This window comes from Scyliorhinus torazame, chromosome 22, assembly GCF_047496885.1.
Source record: "Scyliorhinus torazame isolate Kashiwa2021f chromosome 22, sScyTor2.1, whole genome shotgun sequence".
Taxonomy (NCBI): domain Eukaryota; kingdom Metazoa; phylum Chordata; class Chondrichthyes; order Carcharhiniformes; family Scyliorhinidae; genus Scyliorhinus; species Scyliorhinus torazame.
Genome location: NC_092728.1, coordinates 88,169,841 through 88,192,935, shown reverse-complemented (window position 1 = coordinate 88,192,935; position 23,095 = coordinate 88,169,841). Strand labels below are relative to the sequence as shown.

Sequence of the window (23,095 nt, the reverse complement as noted above, 5' to 3'; positions counted from 1 at the left end):
TGTAATGTTATTAGGAAACCAACAGGATGATCGCGCTCCCACCCTTAGAAACGCATAAATGGCTGTTGCATACATACATCACTTCCCAATTGATGCGACCATCAATTCACACGAGACGAAGTGTTGAAATGAACAGTGGTTTTAATCAGCTAGATCTGTGCCTGCCTGCGACTACTCTGTACTGAGTGCTGCCTACAGGCTGCAGATCTATATACCTCCCTGAGGGGGCGGAGCCACAGGCACAATACAATGTAATGCAGTACAATGGTGAATGGTAGCAGCAATACATTCACCACACCAACGAAGCTACAATGGGTGATCACGGGACCCGGCGGGAAGTGCCAAAGACTCGGAATTCTCCAGCCGCTGGGTTTTTCTTTTCCCGCTGGCAGTGCACCATGGCCTGCGGTTTGCCAGTGGCGTGGGGTGGCATCAGTGGGAAATCCCACTGTCAAGCAGTGGAATCTAGAATCCCGCCGCCAGCGAATGGCGCACTGCCGAGAAACACAGGGTTGGAGGAGCCTCCGGAGAATCCCGCTCTAGATCTTAACTGGCCTGCTCGAGTTCTGGTCCATGATACAAAGGGTAGCTTTAGGAAGAAGCGGATGCACACTTGGACAGTCTGTACCCAGGAGTTGGAGATAAGACTAACAGCCAGTGAGGAAGCCAGCTAGACTCTTACTCTTACTCTTTTTTCCCTGTTATTTTGGTCATTCGGTGATTGTCGAGGTCAGGTTCAACAGCGTTATTAAAAAGCCTCATTACAATCAACACTGCTCCTGACAAGTCCTTTAATTCTCTGAACTCTCACATTAATCTTACGTGGGTCGATTTGATCCCGATTACTAGCTCCTGCAGTGTGAGTGCTTTTAGAAGTGAGTTTTACTTTCCGCGAATCAAAGTTGTTAGTGGAAGGTGGACGGGTCAAAAGACCTTCTTGCGCTTCTCGTGAAATGAAATTGAATTCGAGACATTTCCTGAAGAGATGATTTACAGACTTCTGTGTTCTTTTTCTTTCCACAGGGAACACAGAAAATCTGCCTTCCGTACAGCCCGACAAAAACGCTTTCTGTCAAATCTATTTTAAGGTACGTGTGGGATCTCGGGATTCTGATTGTTGACCTTTCCTGCTATTGCCTTAACCGGAAGATCCCACCGGTGGGCAGGGCCAGAAAATCTCGGCCATGGAATGGTTACTGCACAGAATTGAGGCTATTTGGCATGTAGTGTTGGTGTCAGCTCTCCTGTAAGAGCCATCCACCTCGCCCCATTTTCCTGCCTTTGCCCCGTAGCCCTGCAAACCTTTTCAGGCAATGGCCCCGCTCTCCTTTGAAGGGCCTCGATCGAATCTGCCTCCACACCGCGCCTCCTGCCTGCCTCGTTCCTCACAGTACTATATATGTAGTTCCTGTCCCATAGTTTTACCTTCATTGACCATTGGCTTTTGCCAGTGTTTTCTACATGCCAGAAATAACAAACTGACTGCACAGAGTCAGAGGAACATGTGCAGACTGAGCATTGGCCGGGTTTGACTCCTAACAGCAGCTGCTACATCCACTGCTGCAATGACGCCACTGAAAGTATTTGGCAATTTTACATTTGTGCCACCTGCAGGGAAAACATTTTACCGACACTTCTTCCTCTGACACACAAATCATAGATTCAGTCTCGCACGGGGCTCAAAGCACGGGAAAAGGTACCTGGTTAGGGCGGGAAATCTCATTCTGGGGTCAGGCAAGTTGAGCAGCAATGCATCCATCGGCTTGGATGTCCCGTCAGTAACCTAATCATTTGCTCCAGGAGAATCCCCAGTCTGTGGTGAACGGAATTGGTGGGGAGATGGGAGGGGTAGGTACATTGTCCTGTTGTGCTAAGCGGCAGCCGAGCTATTTGGAAGGAAAGGCCTGTGTAACATAAATTGCATTGAACAATCTCATCAACTTTCAAATTGTTTTACAGTGCCATGAACCTCGATAAATTCGAAAAGGGCCCCAGGGAAATTTTTAATGCAGAAATACAAAAGGTAGGACACGCTTTGTTAGAGCCATGCATTTTGAACTGTTGTGGCAAACGTTTTGAACATAATTTGCTATTTGAAATGAAATTGACCCACATTCCAGGTCTATGTGCTTAATACTGCAAAACGCTTCTGGATTAATGTTATTTGGAGAGCGGTGTCCTTGTACCCATCGAACTTGAAGTTAATTCAACAAATCCCCATTTAGCGGAGTAACCATTTTTGTACAGCTGGATTTGAAATGTTAAACATCAATAAGCAGGGTTATGTAGCGGACGGACCTGATTAACTTTTGATTTAGATCTACTGAAATGAGCAGTTTAGAGACCAACTTGCGATTGGATTAGTCCAGCCCATGAGAGTTACCATCTATTCCCAAGTAAAAATGGATCTATTATGATCTCGGACTAGACCCCAACAGTGTCTAGGATACTGGCCAGAAACCCCAATAGTTTATTTAATTTTGTAGGACGGTGAGGAAAGGATGCCTCGCTCCAGGAGTGATTTCATGCAAAATAGTGATGTGGTATGTTAAAACTGTTACTAACAAAGTATTAAAATGTCTTCAACATCACAAAAGAAAATAGCTTACAATTACCCCTTAAACAATGCGTATCAATACAGTGAGACAATAACCCTTAACTGCTATCTTTATTCCCACGCAAACAACAAAACCACCTCAGATCCCAATCCACTTTTAAATACAGTTGGCACTCAGGAATACTTGCTGTACAGAGATGTCTTTTGAGACTGTTTGCAAAGATAGACCTGAACCCTGTCAGAACAATGCAGAATCTCTGGCTGTCTATCTTCATAAGCTTATCAGCTCGCCTTCCAGTCACAAAGTAAAATCTCTGAACCTCAACCCCTGACTGCTTCAACCCTTGGCTCCTCCCGTTAACTACATCATCTTACTAACTGAACACAATGTCTCTAGTTAACTACTCTGCAGTGAACCCCCTTAATATAAACAAAAATCCATTCCCTAAAACTTTTACGATGCTTTAATTGCACCTCTGGCTCCCAAAATGCATAGCTGTCTTGCAAAACCAGGATTTTTAAAAACACTACTGCAGCAGTCATGTACACACTAAGCCAGGCTTTTAACCCTTACTGCATCAAATATAAATAATGCAATATGTCTGAAATTCCTACATCCATCACAGAACAGAGAGAGGACAATGCAGAATCTCTGGCTTCAGTTCTTTGCTTTTTCCTTCTTGGCCAAAGATGAATTAATTGAAAATTTAAATGGCTAATAACAGTTCCACATTATAAAGCATAGTAGGTGGCTATGGTCGGTGGGTGATGAGAAACAGACATCCATCTTAAATGTGGAGTTTTGACAATTAAGCTGATTTCTCAGACAGCCACTGAATAATGGTACTCTCCATCCCCAAAGATCGGGGTAATGACGCACTTTTAGGCACCTCATTAGTGAACACCAAAGGATTTATTTACAAGGATCTACACGTGCAGCAGCATATCTGTAGCTAGTTCTGGAATGTCTTTGCATTAGAGAACTCTTCCCCCTGGGGTGGTTTCCCACTCTGAGTTCCGATTGGTCACCCAGGCCAGGTGACCCTTACTCTGCTGCGTTGCCCTTCAAGGGGCCATCACCACAATCGGAACCGACTAGCCCAATTACTCTGCCAGTTTTTTGGCACCCTAGCCTTGGCTGATCCACGATTCCCCACTCCTCTTCGCTCCACCTGCCATGCATTATATTTAGCAGGGATTGGGTGTGGTTGAGTAGAGACACATTAACAACCTTTACTCATCTGATGACCGGAATTATGATGCAAGCAACTAAATACCCTTGTTGTTGTGCTTGACAGGACTTACTGGTGTTGGAAGAACAGGAGGTGAGTCTAATATCACTGTTATCCAGTAAGAAATTTCTAACTACCTACAGGACTGGCTGCGACCACATTGTGGTAAACCTGCGCACAAATCTTAGCAAAACACCAAAGGGCGAAGGATGGATAGGGTACCGGAGGGTAGAGGAGAGTACAGGAGGGTGATATGGGAGGGTGCACAGGGTAAAGGAGGACAAAGAGAATTTAGGATGACAGCTTTGGATTGTTCTAGCAAGGAGCTCGCTTGCTCTCTTCATGCGCTTTCTAATGACCATATTTTGCCGGAATAACATGAACAGGCGACATGATGAGCTGTTCTGGGTAGAGTCAGCATCTGTAAATGACATGGTTCCGTGCTATATTGAATTAACTCAGTATGTGTTTAACTTGATCCATTTAAACCGCTCAGTTTAGAATCTTGTAAAGAAAACTACTAAGTCATTTATCAATCACAGTTGTTAAGTTTCTCTATATTTAGCACTTGTCGAATAAATATGGAAAGCTCCTTACTTCTCACCGTTTTCTGAATGTTATTTGTCTAATTAGGGGTCAGTGAATTTTAAATTTGGAGTTCTGTATGCTAAGGATGGCCAGCTGACAGACGATGAAATGTTTAGCAATGGTGAGTATTGGTGTGTCTCTGCTGCTTACATACTATCGCGAGAGGGTTGAGTTTTGTTTGAATGACTATTAGTACGAGCTGCTTGTTGCCTTTTCTTTGTTCTGGCTGCAGCTATCTTGTAGCGTCAAAGACTGGTGCTGATCAAAAGGAGACAATTCGGCCCATCATGCCATGCTGGTTATAATCAACTCAAACCTCGGCAAAGTGGAGAATTAAAAAAGAAAGGGGGCAATTGTAGAGCTACACAGCGCAGGGAGAGGCCCATTTGGCCCACTGTGCTTGTACCAGTTCTTTGACGGACCTCTCCAAGTGGTCACGCTCTTCTGCTCTTTCGCGTAGCCATGCAGTGGGCCCACAGTATCTGAGGCTTCTGCATCCATTGTTGGCGGGTTTCTGTGCGGGTGAAAGCGGCGGCGACACGTTACCGTCGCTGGCACCCACTTTCTGCTGGGAACAGTGGTGGAGGCTCCATACTGCCACCTATCTGTGGACTGGCATATTGAATTCAATGATGTTGATGGAAATAAGTCACCAAATCTCTTTTTCCTTGCTGCAATGAATGAATGATCATAGATTATCATAGAATTTACAGTGCAGAAGGAGGCCATTCGGCCCGTCGATTCTGCACCGGCTCTTGGAAAGAGCACCCTACCCAAGGTGAACACTTCCACCCTATCCCCATAACCCAGCAACCCCACCCAACATAAGGGCAATTTTGGACACTAAGGGCAATTTATCATGGCCAATCCACCTAACCTGCACATCTTTGAACTGTGGGAGGAAACTGGAGCACCCGGAGGAAACCCACGCACACACGGGGAGGATGTGCAGACTCCGCACAGACAGTGACCCAAGCCAGAATCGAACCTGGGAGCCTGGAGCTGTGAAGCAATTGTGCTATCCACAATGCTACCGTGCTGCCCCACTGATGCGTTATCTCGATCTATTTAAACTGCTCAGCTTATCATCCTGTAAAGAAAATTATTCTGTCGTTTATCAATTGTTAGGGTTCTTTATATTTAGTGCAGGTGTAATAAATATTATAATAATAATAACCTTTTATTGTCACAAGTATGAAGTTACTGTGAAAAGCCCCCAGCCGCCACATTCCGATGCCTGTTCGGTAAGCTGGTACGGGAATTGAACCCACGCTGCTGGCCTCGTTCTGCACCACAAACCAGCTGTCCAGCCCAGTGAGCTAAACCAATATGAAATTTCTCCTTGTTGCACATTTCTGGATGATTTTCTAGATATCAGGGTGCCATTTTGCTCGTTAGCTAGGAAACAAAATGGAGGAATTTCACAGATCACAGATTTTGTTTTACATTAAAAATGAGCCACTTTATTTTCAGCCAGCAACCTTGCCTCCACTGGGCTCCGATGGGTGCTTTCACTCCTCACGACCCACAACTGAGGCAAGCGAATCTCCACAGAGGACCTGAAGATACTTGCGCTCCTCTCATCCTGGCTCTTGACCATCCCTAATTTTCATTGCTCCGGCACTAGCAGCCATACCTGTAGCTGCCAAGGTCCGGAGCTCTGGAATCCTGTCCCGAAAACTTTGTAAGGACCTGTTTTGACACTTGGTTTGATTCCTCGTTTTCCCCGCGCCACCTTTTTGCTGGTGTCAATTCTTCACCCCCCCCCCCCCCCCCTCGATCCCACAATACCCCAATGTTGCTTCTAAGATGGGTTCCATGATTTTGAGAAGTTCACATGGCCTGACTATGGCGGGGGTTGGGGTTGGGGGTGGGGGGGTGGAAGGGGATGATGTCAGTATTGTTCCCTCCCACTTTGTCCCCTGTAGTCTCTCCATCCTTGCTTGGGCCCAACAGCATTGCTGAAAGACCCAACTCTACAGATCTCTACTTCAGGTTCCAAGCAGTACAGAGGTTTCCACACCTCTAGGTCCCACTTAGACTCCATTGAATCCCTTTGGTGCGGAAGGAGGCCATTCGGCCCATCCAGTCTGCATCAACCCTCCTGAAAGAGCACCCTACCTAGGCCCACTCCCCCGCCCTATCCCAATTAACCGAAACATCGTTGCCCACTGTGGGCCAATTTAGCGCGGCCAATCCACCTAACCTGCACATGTTTGGACTGTGGGAGGAAACCAGAGCACGTGGCGGAAACCCACGCAGACACGGGGAGAACAAGCAAACTGCACACAAACAGCCACCCAAGGTCGGAATTGAATCCGGGTCCCTGGCAATGTGAAGTCAGCAGTGCTAACCGTTCCGCCCAACCAAGGTGGTGAGGCTACAAAATTGAGTGGGCAACCATTATTGGCCGTTAGTTTAGGAAAGTCATCAAGCAGACTTCATTTAAATTGAAAACTGCGAATGATTCAAGTTTTTGCTTTTCTGTTAGAGTTTTCTTTTGCACGATATATTTGCATTGGTCATACTACTGCTGTTAAAAGTAAGTCGCAAATGAGGGCTCCTCAGCAGCGGGGCGGGGGGGGTTGGGGCAGGGGTGAATTCATGGAACTTGTTGCCCGAAGTGCAGTGGAGTCTGAAACATTAAATAGTTTCAAGAGGGAGATAGATTATCATAGAATTTACAGTGCAGAAGGAGGCCATTCGGCCCATCGAGTCTGCACCGGCTCTTGGAAAGAGCACCCTACCAAAGGTCAACACCTCCACCCTATCCCCACAGCCCAGCAACCCCACCCAACACTAAGGGCAATTTATCACGGCCAATCCACCTAACCTGCACATCTTTGGACTGTGGGAGGAAACCGGAGCACCCGGAGGAAACCCACGCACACACGGGGAGGATGTGCAGACTCCGCACAGACAGTGACCCAAGCCGGAATCGAACCTGGGACCCTGGAGCTGTGAAGCAATTGTGCTATCCACAATGCTACCGTGCATCTGATACATCTGACCAAAAATAAACAAGTTAAAGGGATATGGGGAACAGGCAGGGAGGTGGGTTTGAGACCAGGAAGAGATCAGCCAGGATCTGATTGGATGGCGAAGCAGGCTCGAGGGGCTGAATTGCCGACCTCTGCTCCTAATTCCTATGTTAAGCAAGTCACAGGTTTGTGGCCAAAGTAATGTGAATCTCCCTGCCTCCCTGGGCAACAGACAGCAGTATGTCAGGTGAGGGTGGATTATTCTGAAGGTGTCACCCACAAGTCACAGGTGCATGGACCCCACAGGGGTTGTCACCACGCAGAGGGCATTGCTACCTCCCCCGGCCATCTCTTTCCTTTCAATTTATTTATGGAAGATCTGTGGGCTATTCACAAAGCCAACCAGAGCAGAAAGTGCCTTGGGAGAGGGAAAGCTGGGCTAAGTGGTTGACATCTGCGTTCCCGCAGTTAGGGATCATTTCAGAATGTCCAAGCGTATTTCCCGGAGTGATGATGCTGTAATCCACTCGGCCCCCTCGTCTGTTTTCCTTTCACAGAAACCGGGAGTGACGGTTTTCAGAAGTTTCTGAATCTCCTGGGTGAGACAGTGACGTTGAAAGGCTGGATCGGGTATCGAGGAGGACTTGACACCAAAAGTAAGAGTTAGGCTAAAACTCCAAACACAACAACAAATAAGAACGGGCATCTAAAGAGGCAGCCAAACAGATTGTGTCCAATGTGACTGGTTCATACACACGCCAGTACGCACAGACTCATACACATATGAGTACACACACTCATACACATACGAGTACACACACTCATACACACACGTGCACACAGACTCATACACACAAGTACACACAGACTCATTCACACACGTGCATGCACAGACTCATACACACACCAGTACACACAGAATCATACACACACGAGTACGCACAGACTCATACACATACGACTACACACACTCATACACACAGTGCACACAGTACACATGAGTACACGCAGATTCATACACACATATACACACAGACTCCTACACACACAAGTACACACGGACTCATACACACATGCACACAGACTCATACACACATGTGCACGCACAGGCTCATAAACACATACACACACAAACTCACATGTGCACACAGGTTCTGGCCATGTACTCTCCACAACATAATAAATAGAAATACATATTTTTTGTTCCTCACTCTTCAAGTATGCCAGCGGTAATTTTATCTGGGTCCACTATGGTTCTGAAAATGTGACTGCATTGAGGCCAGAACAATGTAAGACCTGATCCTCCCTCTCGCTCCTCCCTCTCTCTCTCTCTCTCTCTCTCTCAATCTTTCTCTCTCTTTCTCTGTGACCCTGGTCTCCCTCTTTCTCTTGCTCTATCGGACTCTAAGGAATCCCGCAGTCCCCAGACTTATCTCCAGCTTATCCGCTGTCTGTTTTCTCAGTCCCACTCCTATGGACCTCCTCATCACCTAACCTTTTTTCATGGCCCTTGTTTTGACAGGTGTTTTAAATGGTTTCCTTACATCAGGAACTATCCCCTATCTTTAAAAGCTGCTTTCATCACCAACCACCCCACCTCCCCGGATATAAAGAAAATCACAGCCTTGGCTCCTCTGGCCTTGCTAACAGTACTCCCATCTCCATTTCCTACCCAAGGTCGAAAAACATGCTGCCACCAATTCCAACATCCACATGCGTCCGCCTTTCTCGCAATCTATTTTCTGGAATGCTGAGTCAGTTTTCCATTCCTCTCAAAGCAATTAAATGTTTCTGAACAAAGTCACAGAAGTAATTCTAACCGACACAAAGGCATAAGCCCCCTGACCTCGCCAATCTATATCGTCTCCAGTCCTCCCACAGCTTTAGAACATAGAACATACAGTGCAGAAGGAGACCATTCGGCCCATTGAGTCTGCACCAACCATTTAAGCCCTCACTTCCACCCTATCCCCGTAACCCAATAACCCCTCCTAACCTTTTTGGTCACCAAGGGCAATTTATCATGCCAGTCCACCTAATCTGCACGTCTTTGGACTGTGGGAGGAAACCGGAGCACCCACAGGAAACCCACGCAGACTCCGGGAGAACGTGCAGACTCCACACAGACAGTGACCCAGTGGGGAATCGAACCTGGGACCCTGGCGCTGTGAAACCACAATGCTATCCACTTGTGCTACCGTGCTGCCCACTTTCAGTTTACTCCGCTTTCAGTTTCAATTCTTTCTGTGGCCTTCCGCTTCACTATGTCTGTAGCACCCTCCAGTTTGACAACCCCACCCCTTTCCACTGAACTCTCCACTCTTCTGACCCTGACTTCTCGTGTCTCTCTGCCCCTCCCTATGTCCCCCCCAGCTGATTTTTGCCTTCAATTGCCTAATCTCTGCCTTTGACCCTCTGTAAAACACACCCTCTTCATATTTCCTTCAGTGTCCAATTTCTCCTTACACATTTGAGAAGCGCTTTTGCCTTGTAAAACATGCTTTATAAATGTAAGCAGCAGTAATTGTAATCGAACTAGTACTGCTAACATTAGCAGTAGTAATGGTAGTGGACGTAGTGTAATGGTAGGGGAAGTAGTGTAATGTTAGTAGATGTAGTGAATGTAGTGTAATGTTAATGGATGTAGTGTATTGATAGAGGATTTTAGTGTAATGGTGTGGATGTGGTGTAATGGTAGAGGATGTAGTGTAATGGTAGAGGGTGTAGGGTAATGGTAGTGGAAGTAGTGCAATGGTAGTGGAAATAGTGTAATGGTAAGTATATAGTGTAATGGTAGAGGATGTAGTGTAATGGCAGAGGATGTAGTGTAATGGTAGAGAATGTAGTGTAATGGGAGTGGAAGTAGTGTAATGGTAGAGGATGTCAGTAGGGTCGCTTGAGGGTTACAAGGTAACAAGGAATGAGCTGAAAAAAGGGCTTAGGAGAGCTAGGAGGGGGCATGAGAAGTCCTTTGCGGGTCGGATCAAGGAAAACCCCAAGGCTTTTTACTCTTTTATGTGAAAAATAAAAGAATGACCAGGGTGAGGGGAGGGCCGGTCAAGGACAGTAGTGGGAACTTGTGCATGGAGTCAGAAGAAATAGGAGAGACGTTGAATGAATACTTTTCTTCAGTGTTCACAAAGGAGAGGGGCCATGTTTTTGAGGATGATAGTGTGATTCAGGCGGGTAGGCTGGAGGAGGTAGATGTTCTGAGGAAGGATGTATTAGAAATTTTGAAAAACCTGAGGGTCGACAAGTCCCCTGGGCCAGATGGGATATATCCAAGGATTCTTTGGGAGGCAAGGGATGAGATTGCAGAGCCTTTGATCTTTGGGTCCTCGCTGTCCACGGGGATAGTGCCAGAGGACTGGAGAGTGGCGAATGTTGTTCCTCTGTTCAAGAAAGGGAATAGGAATGACCCTGGTTCTTATAGGCCAGTTAGTCTTACTTCGGTGGTCGGTAAGTTAATGGAAAAGGTCCTGAAGGATAGGATTGATGACCATTTGGAAAGATGCAGCTTAATCCGGGATAGTCAACACGGATTCGTGAAGGGTAGGTCTTGCCTCACAAATTTGATTGAATTCTTTGAGTAACTAAGTGTGTAGATAAAGGTAGAGCAGTTGATGTCGTATACATGGATTTCAGTAAGGCGTTTGATAAGGTTCCTCATGGTCGGCTCATGAAGAAAGTAAGGAGGTTTGGGATAGAGGGACATTTGGCCAATTGGATAAGTAACTGGCTATCACATAGAAGACAGAGGGTGGTGGTGGATGGACAATTTTCAGACTGGAGACCAGTTACCAGCGGTGTACCACAGGGATCAGTGCTGGGTCCTCTGCTATTTGTGATTTTTATCAATGACTTGGAGGAGGGGGCTGAAGGGTGGGCCAGTAAATTTGCTGATGACACCAAGATTGGTGGAGTAGTGGATGAGGTGGAGGGCTGTTGTAGGCTGCAAAGAGACATTGATAGGATGCAGAGCTGGGCCGAAAAATGGCAGATGGAGTTTAACCCTGATAAGTGCGAGGTGATTCATTTTGGTAGAAAAAGTTTGAATGCGGATTTCAGGGTCAACGGCAAGGTTCTGAGGAATGTGGAGGAACAGAGAGATCTTGGGGTTCATGTCCACAGATCTCTGAAGATTGCCACTCAAGTGGATAGAGCCGTGAAGAAGGCTTATAGTGTGTTAGCGTTTATTAACAGGGGGCTTGAGTTTAAGAGCCGTGAGGTTATGCTGCAACTGTACAAGACCTTGGTTAGACCACATTTGGAGTATTGTGTACAGTTCTGGTCACCTCATTATAGGAAGAATGTGGAAGCATTGGAAAGGGTGCAAAGGAGATTTACCAGGATGCTGCCTGGTTTGCAGGATAGGTCTTATGAGGAAAGGTTGAGGGAGCTAGGGCTTTTCTCTTTGGAGCGTAGGAGGATGAGAGGCGACTTAATAGAGGTTTATAAGATAATGAGGGGGATAGATAGAGTGGACGTTCTGTGACTATTTCCTCGGGTGGATGTAGCTGTTACGAGGGGGCATAACTATAAGATTCAGGGTGGGAGATATAGGAGGGATGTCCGAGGTAGGTTCTTTACTCAGAGAGTGGATAGGGTGTGGAATGGACTGCCTGCTGTGATAGTGGAGTCGGACACTTTAGGAACTTTCAAGCGGTTATTGGATAGGCACATGGAGCACACCAGAATGACAGGGTGTGGGATAGCTTGATCTTGGTTTCGGACAATGCTCAGCACAACATCGAGGGCTGAAGGGCCTGTTCTGTGTTGTACTGTTCTATGTTCTATGTAATGGGACTGGAAGTGATTGCTTACAAATAGAGGTATGCATCCGCCGTTCTAATGTTTCCAGGTTACCTATTGTCTCCACTCTTGTTACTGGGTAAAGCAGAAGACAAACCTGATGATATGTGTTTGTTGTGGCTTAGAAACTTTGTCAATGATCAAATATCCACAGAAGATTCTCACTGTGCTGACACAGACTGACGTAAATTAGATCTGACTGAGCCTTGGATTTCAGATGAAAATATTGTGTTACCAGGTGGCTGTGAAATGTGTCGAGGCCGAATCTTTTGACCGCGTGAAAGAGTTCTCTTTAAATTAATCTCCAAGTGAAGGGCACTGTGCAGGGCATGTTTTATCTGGGAACAGTGGTGTTGTAGAGCATTTGTGTGAATCCCCATTGAGTAAAGGGGGGGCATCATTTACTGCAGCTTTGTCAGGGGTGTAACAAGTCTTGCAGTGAGCAGTCTCTTTGCCCAACAGGATTCTTCCAACCGTTGCAAGGTACGGAAGGCAGATTTTCTTTGCTGAAGGGAATGTATAGTGCGGACAGTCAGCTGTGTGGTGTTCTTTGTGGTTCTGTTCCAGGATGGTTGGCGTAGTGTTCACAAAGACCACAACTAGCTTTTATATTAAACAAGTTAAAGATTTATTTACACTACTTAATTGAATTCGACTCTTACTTCTATATAATAAACAATTAACAAATACAATCTACACTTATCTACCACTAATCTCTACACTAATATAATAACTATGATCTGCTCTCACTCACACTAGCTTTCCTACAGTCCGTCTTCTAGCTTTCTCCTCAACACTCTCCCAGAAGGCTTAGCATCAATGCTTTATATAGTTCTGCATCTAGCTCCCTCTAGCGGTTGATTTGGACATAACATTAACCCTTACAGTTCTGTACATTTCTCATAATGTCACAAGCGGGACCCGAAAGCATTGTGCCACCGAGCATTCAGATGTCCCCTGACCTGGTGACCTTCCTGCTCCCCGGCTCGGATCGGAGGCGGGAGATAATTTCGGAGAGGCACAGGCTATTCTCGCACACTTTCAGCATTTGGCTTGTTGTGTAGGTAGAAGCTGGGTCACAAGTAGACAGCGACAGTGACGGACTCCTGCCACTGTGCGACTCGCCCCCTGAATCACATTGCAACAAAGAAACAGGCCTATTGGGTGTGTCGGTGTTTACCTTGCATAGCGAGACGGATGCTGTGAGAAAGTGCAGCAGAGGCAGTCTCCCCCAAATCCTCAATTCTGCTAATGTTGGGCACTGTAAGAAGTCTCACAACACCAGGTTAAAGTCCAACAGGTTTATTTGGAATCACTAGCTTTCGGAGCTACGCGCCGTACAGCTTGACGGCGGTTTAAGCGTGCTGAGAAATTATGAAGTTCCAATGTACACACATGCTGGTAATTATTTACAGTGCTTTATGAAAACAGGTTCCTACTTTTCACAGATGACACGACGGGAATACATTCCATATACACGGTGTACCAAGGACACGAGATAATGTTTCACGTCTCCACAATGTTGCCGTACTCGAAAGAAAATAAGCAGCAGGTAAACAAATTTTGTATTTGTGACAACACATGTTACTGTTGTAAACACATCCTGTCTTGTATGGATTTGTGTGGTGTCAAACAGACTGATAATTGAATATCTGTACCGCATTGTGCAAAGTGCAGGAGAGGCGGAAGGAACGTGAGATTCAACGGTTTTGAAAGCAGTGCAGCAGGGCGGCTGTGTTACATACTCCAGCAGGGCGGCTGTGTTACACACTCCAGCAGGGCGGCTGTGTTACACTCTCCAGCAGGGCTGCTGTGTTACACTCTCCAGCAGGACTTCTGTGTTACACTCTCCAGCAGGGCTTCTGTGTTACACTCTCCAGCAGGACTTCTGTGTTACACTCTCCAGCAGGGCGGCTGTGTTACACTCTCCAGCAGGGCTGCTGTGTTACACTCTCCAGCAGGACTTCTGTGTTACACTCTCCAGCAGGGCTTCTGTGTTACACTCTCCAGCAGGACTTCTGTGTTACACTCTCCAGCAGGGCTGCTGTGTTACACACTCCAGCAGGGCTGCTGTGTTACACTCTCCAGCAGGGCGGCTGTGTTACACTCCAGCAGGGCGGCTGTGTTACACTCTCCAGCAGGGCTGCTGTGTTACACTCTCCAGCAGGGCAGCTGTGTTACACTCTCCAGCAGGGCGGCTGTGTTACACTCTCCAGCAGGGCGGCTGCGTTACGCTCTCCAGCAGGGCGGCTGTGTTACACTCTCCAGCAGGGCTGCTGTGTTACACTCTCCAGCAGGGCAGCTGTGTTACACTCTCCAGCAGGGCGGCTGTGTTACACTCTCCAGCAGGGCGGCTGTGTTACGCTCTCCAGCAGGGCTGCTGCGTTACACTCTCCAGCAGGGCGGCTGTGTTACACTCTCCAGCAGGGCTGCTGTGTTACACTCTCCAGCAGGGCTGCTGTGTTACACTCTCCAGCAGGGCGGCTGCGTTACACTCTCCAGCAGGGCTTCTGTGTTACACTCTCCAGCAGGACTTCTGTGTTACACTCTCCAGCAGGGCTGCTGTGTTACACACTCCAGCAGGGCTGCTGTGTTACACTCTCCAGCAGGGCGGCTGTGTTACACTCCAGCAGGGCGGCTGTGTTACACTCTCCAGCAGGGCTGCTGTGTTACACTCTCCAGCAGGGCAGCTGTGTTACACTCTCCAGCAGGGCGGCTGTGTTACACTCTCCAGCAGGGCGGCTGTGTTACACTCTCCAGCAGGGCTGCTGTGTTACACACTCCAGCAGGGCTGCTGTGTTACACTCTCCAGCAGGGCGGCTGTGTTACACTCCAGCAGGGCGGCTGTGTTACACTCTCCAGCAGGGCTGCTGTGTTACACTCTCCAGCAGGGCAGCTGTGTTACACTCTCCAGCAGGGCGGCTGTGTTACCTCCTCCAGCAGGGCGGCTGCGTTACACTCTCCAGCAGGGCAGCTGTGTTACACTCTCCAGCAGGGCGGCTGTGTTACACTCTCCAGCAGGGCGGCTGCGTTACACTCTCCAGCAGGGCTGCTGTGTTACGCTCTCCAGCAGGGCGGCTGTGTTACACTCTCCAGCAGGGCGGCTGTGTTACGCTCTCCAGCAGGGCGGCTGTGTTACACTCTCCAGCAGGGCTGCTGTGTTACACTCTCCAGCAGGGCTGCTGTGTTACGCTCTCCAGCAGGGCTGCTGCGTTACACTCTCCAGCAGGGCGGCTGTGTTACACTCTCCAGCAGGGCTGCTGTGTTACACTCTCCAGCAGGGCGGCTGGGTTACACTCTCCAGCAGGACTTCTGTGTTACACTCTCCAGCAGGGCGGCTGTGTTACACTCTCCAGCAGGGCTGCTGTGTTACGCTCTCCAGCAGGGCTGCTGCGTTACACTCTCCAGCAGGGCGGCTGCGTTACACTCTCCAGCAGGGCGGCTGTGTTACACACTCCAGCAGGGCTGCTGTGTTACACTCTCCAGCAGGACTTCTGTGTTACACTCTCCAGCAGGGCGGCTGTGTTACACTCTCCAGCAGGGCTGCTGTGTTACACTCTCCAGCAGGGCGGCTGTGTTACACTCTCCAGCAGGGCGGCTGTGTTACACTCTCCAGCAGGGCGGCTGTGTTACACTCTCCAGCAGGGCGGCTGGGTTACACCCTCCAGCAGGGCTGCTGTGTTACACTCTCCAGCAGGACTTCTGTGTTACACTCTCCAGCAGGGCGGCTGTGTTACACTCTCCAGCAGGGCGGCTGTGTTACACTCTCCAGCAGGACTTCTGTGTTACACTCTCCAGCAGAGCTGCTGTGTTACACTCTCCAGCAGGACTTCTGTGTTACACTCTCCAGCAGGACTTCTGTGTTACACTCTCCAGCAGGACTTCTGTGTTACACTCTGCAGCAGGGCGGCTGTGTTACACACTCCAGCAGGGCGGCTGTGTTACACTCTCCAGCAGGGCTGCTGTGTTACACTCTCCAGCAGGACTTCTGTGTTACACTCTCCAGCAGGGCGGCTGTGTTACACACTCCAGCAGGGCTGCTGTGTTACAGTCTCCAGCAGGACTTCTGTGTTACACTCTCCAGCAGGACTTCTGTGTTACACTCTCCAGCAGGGCTGCTGTGTTACACTCTCCAGCAGGGCTGCTGTGTTACACTCTCCAGCAGGGCTGCTGTGTTACACTCTCCAGCAGAGCTGCTGTGTTACACTCTCCAGCAGAGCTGCTGTGTTACACTCTCCAGCAGGGCTGCTGCGTTACACTCTCCAGCAGGGCGGCTGTGTTACACTCTCCAGCAGGGCTGCTGTGTTACAGTCTCCAGCAGGACTTCTGTGTTACACCCTCCAGCAGGGCGGCTGTGTTACACTCTCCAGCAGGGCGGCTGTGTTACACTCTCCAGCAGGGCTTCTGTGTTACACTCTCCAGCAGGGCGGCTGTGTTACACACTCCAGCAGGGCTTCTGTGTTACACTCTCCAGCAGGACTTCTGTGTTACACTCTCCAGCAGGGCGGCTGTGTTACCTCCTCCAGCAGGGCGGCTGTGTTACACTCTCCAGCAGGGCGGCTGTGTTACACTCTCCAGCAGGGCTGCTGTGTTACACACTCCAGCAGGGCTTCTGTGTTACACTCTCCAGCAGGACTTCTGTGTTACACTCTCCAGCAGGGCGGCTGTGTTACCTCCTCCAGCAGGGCTGCTGTGTTACACACTCCAGCAGGGCTTCTGTGTTACACTCTCCAGCAGGACTTCTGTGTTACACTCTCCAGCAGGACTTCTGTGTTACACTCTCCAGCAGGACTTCTGTGTTACACTCTCCAGCAGGGTGGCTGTGTTACACTCTCCAGCAGGGCTGCTGTGTTACACACTCCAGCAGGGCTTCTGTGTTACACTCTCCAGCAGGACTTCTGTGTTACACTCTCCAGCAGGGCGGCTGTGTTACAGTCTCCAGCAGGACTTCTGTGTTACACTCTCCAGCAGGGCGGCTGTGTTACCTCCTCCAGCAGGGCTGCTGTGTTACACTCTCCAGCAGGGCGGCTGTGTTACACTCTCCAGCAGGGCTGCTGTGTTACACTCTCCAGCAGGGCTGCTGTGTTACACTCTCCAGCAGGGCGGCTGTGTTACACTCTCCAGCAGGGCTGCTGTGTTACACTCTCCAGCAGGACTTCTGTGTTACACTCTCCAGCAGGGCGGCTGTGTTACACTCTCCAGCAGGGCGGCTGGGTTACACTCTCCAGCAGGACTTCTGTGTTACACTCTCCAGCAGGGCGGCTGTGTTACAGTCTCCAGCAGGACTTCTGTGTTACACTCTCCAGCAGGGCGGCTGTGTTACCTCCTCCAGCAGGGCGGCTGTGTTACACTCTCCAGCAGGGCTGCTGTGTTACACACTCCAGCAGGACTTCTGTGTTACACTCTCCAGCAGGGCGGCTGTGTTACAGTCTCCAGCAGGACTTCTGTGTTACACTCTCCAGCAGGTCGGCTGTGTTACCTCCTCCAGCAGGGCGGCTGTGTTACCTCCTCCAGCAGGGCTGCTGTGTTACACTCTCCAGCAGGGCGGCTGTGTTACACTCTCCAGCAGGGCTGCTGTGTTACACTCTCCAGCAGGGCTGCTGTGTTACACTCTCCAGCAGGGCGGCTGTGTTACAGTCTCCAGCAGGACTTCTGTGTTACACTCTCCAGCAGGGCGGCTGTGTTACACTCTCCAGCAGGGCTGCTGTGTTACACTCTCCAGCAGGGCGGCTGTGTTACCTCCTCCAGCAGGGCGGCTGTGTTACACACTCCAGCAGGGCGGCTGTGTTACACTCTCCAGCAGGGCGGCTGTGTTACATACTCCAGCAGGGCTGCTGTGTTACCTCCTCCAGCAGGGCGGCTGTGTTACACTCTCCAGCAGGGCGGCTGTGTTACACTCTCCAGCAGGGCGGCTGTGTTACCTCCTCCAGCAGGGCGGCTGTGTTACCTCCTCCAGCAGGGCGGCTGTGTTACACACTCCAGCAGGGCGGCTGTGTTACACTCTCCAGCAGGGCGGCTGTGTTACATACTCCAGCAGGGCTGCTGTGTTACATACTCCAGCAGGGCGGCTGTGTTACACACTCCAGCAGGGCGGCTGTGTTACACTCTCCAGCAGGGCTGCTGTGTTACACTCTCCAGCAGGGCGGCTGTGTTACACACTCCAGCAGGGCGGCTGTGTTACACTCTCCAGCAGGGCGGCTATGTTACACTCCAGCAGGGCGGCTGTGTTACAGTCTCCAGCAGGGCGGCTGTGTTACAGTCTCCAGCAGGGCTGCTGTGTTACACTCTCCAGCAGGGCGGCTGTGTTACATACTCCAGCAGGGCTGCTGTGTTACATACTCCAGCAGGGCGGCTGTGTTACACACTCCAGCAGGGCGGCTGTGTTACACTCCAGCAGGGCGGCTGTGTTACACACTCCAGCAGGGCGGCTGTGTTACACTCCAGCAGGGCGGCTGTGTTACACTCCAGCAGGGCGGCTGTGTTACACACTCCAGCAGGGCGGCTGTGTTACACTCTCCAGCAGGGCGGCTGTGTTACAGTCTCCAGCAGGGCTGCTGTGTTACACTCTCCAGCAGGACTTCTGTGTTACACTCTCCAGCAGGGCTGCTGTGTTACACTCTCCAGCAGGACTTCTGTGTTACACTCTCCAGCAGGGCGGCTGTGTTACACACTCCAGCAGGGCGGCTGTGTTACACTCCAGCAGGGCAGCTGTGTTACACTCTCCAGCAGGGCGGCTGTGTTACACTCTCCAGCAGGGCGGCTGTGTTACACACTCCAGCAGGGCGGCTGTGTTACATACTCCAGCAGGGCGGCTGTGTTACATACTCCAGCAGGGCTGCTGTGTTACATACTCCAGCAGGGCGGCTGTGTTACACACTCCAGCAGGGCGGCTGTGTTACACTCCAGCAGGGCGGCTGTGTTACACTCTCCAGCAGGGCGGCTGTGTTACACTCTCCAGCAGGGCTGCTGGGTTACACTCTCCAGCAGGGCTGCTGTGTTACACTCTCCAGCAGGACTTCTGTGTTACACTCTCCAGCAGGGCGGCTGTGTTACACTCTCCAGCAGGGCGGCTGTGTTACACTCTCCAGCAGGGCGGCTGTGTTACACTCCAGCAGGGCGGCTGTGTTACACTCTCCAGCAGGGCGGCTGTGTTACAGTCTCCAGCAGGGCTGCTGGGTTACACTCTCCAGCAGGGCGGCTGTGTTACACTCTCCAGCAGGACTTCTGTGTTACACTCTCCAGCAGGGCGGCTGTGTTACACTCTCCAGCAGGGCTGCTGTGTTACACTCTCCAGCAGGGCGGCTGTGTTACACTCTCCAGCAGGGCTTCTGTGTTACACTCTCCAGTAGAGCTGCTATGTTATATACCCCAGCAGGGCTGCTGTGTTACGTTCTCCAGTAGAGCTGCTATGTTGCATACCCCAGCAGGGCTGCTGTGTTACGCTCTCTAGCCGGGCTGCTGTTTTTCGCTCTCCAGCAGAGCTGCTATGTTACACACCCCAGCAGGGCTGTGTGTTACGCTCTCCAGTAGAGCAGCTGTGTTACACACTTTAGCAGGTCTGCTGTGTTACATTCCCCAGCAGGCCTGCTGTGTTACACACTCCTGCAGGTCTGCTGTGTTACATTCCCCAGCAGGGCTGTTGTTTTACATATTCCAGCAGGGCTGCTGTGTTACATTCTCCAGCAGGTCTGCGGTGTTACAATTCCCAGCAGGGCTGCTGTGTTACATTCTCCAGCAGGGCTGCTGCGTTACACACTCCAGCAGGGCCGCTGGCTTACACACACCAGCAGGTCTGCTGTGTTGCACACTCTAGCAGGTCTGCTGTGTTACATTCTCCAGCAGGGCTTCTGTGTTACATTTTCCAGCAGGGCTTCTGTGTTACACACTCCAGCAGGGCGGCTGTGTTACACACTCCAGCAGGGCGGCTGTGTTACACACTCCAGCAGGGCGGCTGTGTTACACTCTCCAGCAGGACTGCTGTGTTACACACTCCAGCAGGGCGGCTGTGTTACACTCTCCAGCAGGGCTGCTGGGTTACACTCTCCAGCAGGGCTGCTGTGTTACACTCCAGCAGGGCTGCTGGGTTACACTCTCCAGCAGGGCGGCTGTGTTACACTCTCCAGCAGGACGGCTGTGTTACACTCTCCAGCAGGGCGGCTGTGTTACACTCTCCAGCAGGGCGGCTGTGTTACACTCTCCAGCAGGGCTGCTGTGTTACACTCTCCAGCAGGGCTGCTGTGTTACACTCCAGCAGGGCTGCTGGGTTACACTCTCCAGCAGGGCTGCTGTGTTACACACTCCAGCAGGGCGGCTGTGTTACACTCTCCAGCAGGACGGCTGTGTTACACTCTCCAGCAGGGCGGCTGTGTTACACTCTCCAGCAGGGCTGCTGTGTTACACACTCCAGCAGGGCGGCTGTGTTACACTCTCCAGCAGGACGGCTGTGTTACACTCTCCAGCAGGGCGGCTGTGTTACACACTCCAGCAGGGCGGCTGTGTTACACTCTCCAGCAGGACTTCTGTGTTACACTCTCCAGCAGGGCGGCTGTGTTACACTCTCCAGCAGGGCTGCTGTGTTACACACTCCAGCAGGGCGGCTGTGTTACACTCCAGCAGGGCTGCTGTGTTACACACTCCAGCAGGGCGGCTGTGTTACACTCTCCAGCAGGACGGCTGTGTTACCTCCTCCAGCAGGACGGCTGTGTTACCTCCTCCAGCAGAGCTGCTGTGTTACACACTCCAGCAGGGCGGCTGTGTTACACTCTCCAGCAGGGTGGCTGTGTTACCTCCTCCAGCAGGGCGGCTGTGTTACACACTCCAGCAGGGCGGCTGTGTTACACTCTCCAGCAGGGCAGCTGTGTTACACACTCCAGCAGGGCTGCTGTGTTACACTCTCCAGCAGGGCGGCTGTGTTACACTCTCCAGCAGGGCGGCTGTGTTACACTCTCCAGCAGGGCGGCTGTGTTACACTCTCCAGCAGGACTTCTGTGTTACACTCTCCAGCAGGGCTGCTGTGTTACACTCTCCAGCAGGACTTCTGTGTTACACTCTCCAGCAGGGCTGCTGTGTTACACTCTCCAGCAGGACTTCTGTGTTACACTCTCCAGCAGGACTTCTGTGTTACACTCTCCAGCAGGGCGGCTGTGTTACACTCTCCAGCAGGGCTGCTGTGTTACACACTCCAGCAGGGCTGCTGTGTTACACACTCCAGCAGGGCTGCTGGGTTACACTCTCCAGCAGGGCTGCTGGGTTACACTCTCCAGCAGGGCTGCTGGGTTACACTCTCCAGCAGGGCTGCTGGGTTACACTCTCCAGCAGGGCTTCTGTGTTACACACTCCAGCAGGGCGGCTGTGTTACATACTCCAGCGGGACTTCTGTGTTACACTCTCCAGCAGGGCTGCTGTGTTACACTCTCCAGCAGGGCGGCTGTGTTACATACTCCAGCGGGACTTCTGTGTTACACTCTCCAGCAGGGCTGCTGTGTTACACACTCCAGCAGGGCGGCTGTGTTACACTCTCCAGCAGGGCGGCTGTGTTACATACTCCAGCAGGGCTGCTGTGTTACATACTCCAGCAGGGCGGCTGTGTTACACACTCCAGCAGGGCGGCTGTGTTACACTCCAGCAGGGCGGCTGTGTTACACTCTCCAGCAGGGCGGCTATGTTACACTCTCCAGCAGGGCGGCTGTGTTACACTCTCCAGCAGGGCGGCTGTGTTACACTCTCCAGCAGGGCGGCTGTGTTACAGTCTCCAGCAGGGCTGCTGTGTTACACTCTCCAGCAGGACTTCTGTGTTACACTCTCCAGCAGGGCTGCTGTGTTACACTCTCCAGCAGGACTTCTGTGTTACACTCTCCAGCAGGGCTTCTGTGTTACACTCTCCAGCAGGGCTTCTGTGTTACACTCTCCAGCAGGGCGGCTGTGTTACACTCTCCAGCAGGGCGGCTGTGTTACACACTCCAGCAGGGCGGCTGTGTTACACTCTCCAGCAGGGCGGCTGTGTTACATACTCCAGCAGGGCGGCTGTGTTACACTCTCCAGCAGGGCGGCTGTGTTACACTCTCCAGCAGGGCGGCTGTGTTACACACTCCAGCAGGGCGGCTGTGTTACACTCTCCAGCAGGGCGGCTGTGTTACATACTCCAGCAGGGCGGCTGTGTTACATACTCCAGCAGGGCGGCTGTGTTACACACTCCAGCAGGGCGGCTGTGTTACACTCCAGCAGGGCGGCTGTGTTACACTCTCCAGCAGGGCGGCTGTGTTACACTCTCCAGCAGGGCTGCTGGGTTACACTCTCCAGCAGGGCTGCTGTGTTACACTCTCCAGCAGGGCGGCTGTGTTACACTCTCCAGCAGGGCGGCTGTGTTACATACTCCAGCAGGGCGGCTGTGTTACATACTCCAGCAGGGCGGCTGTGTTACACACTCCAGCAGGGCGGCTGTGTTACACTCCAGCAGGGCGGCTGTGTTACACTCTCCAGCAGGGCGGCTGTGTTACACTCTCCAGCAGGGCTGCTGGGTTACACTCTCCAGCAGGGCTGCTGTGTTACACTCTCCAGCAGGGCGGCTGTGTTACACTCTCCAGCAGGACTTCTGTGTTACACTCTCCAGCAGGGCGGCTGTGTTACACTCTCCAGCAGGGCGGCTGTGTTACACTCTCCAGCAGGGCTTCTGTGTTACACTCTCCAGTAGAGCTGCTATGTTATATACCCCAGCAGGGCTGCTGTGTTACGTTCTCCAGTAGAGCTGCTATGTTGCATACCCCAGCAGGGCTGCTGTGTTACGCTCTCTAGCCGGGCTGCTGTTTTTCGCTCTCCAGCAGAGCTGCTATGTTATACACCCCAGCAGGGCTGCTGTGTTACACTCTCTAGCCGGGCTTCTGTGTTTTGCTCTCCAGCAGAGCTGCTATGTTACACACCCCAGCAGG

General features: G+C 51.1%; 1 protein-coding gene across 6 annotated transcripts in view; it reads left to right on the top strand.

Moving 5' to 3' along the window:
- garnl3 (GTPase activating Rap/RanGAP domain like 3) overlaps window positions 1-23,095 on the top strand; it is a 617,196-nt gene that overhangs the window by 384,013 nt on the left and 210,088 nt on the right. For all 6 annotated transcript variants that reach the window (XM_072488531.1, XM_072488532.1, XM_072488530.1 and 3 more), the window contains exons 6-11: window positions 1,024-1,088; window positions 1,960-2,023; window positions 3,856-3,882; window positions 4,423-4,498; window positions 7,916-8,014; window positions 13,619-13,722. In XM_072488531.1, the coding sequence (XP_072344632.1) occupies window positions 1,024-1,088; window positions 1,960-2,023; window positions 3,856-3,882; window positions 4,423-4,498; window positions 7,916-8,014; window positions 13,619-13,722 (435 nt within the window). The remainder of the gene's footprint in view (window positions 1-1,023; window positions 1,089-1,959; window positions 2,024-3,855; window positions 3,883-4,422; window positions 4,499-7,915; window positions 8,015-13,618; window positions 13,723-23,095) is intronic.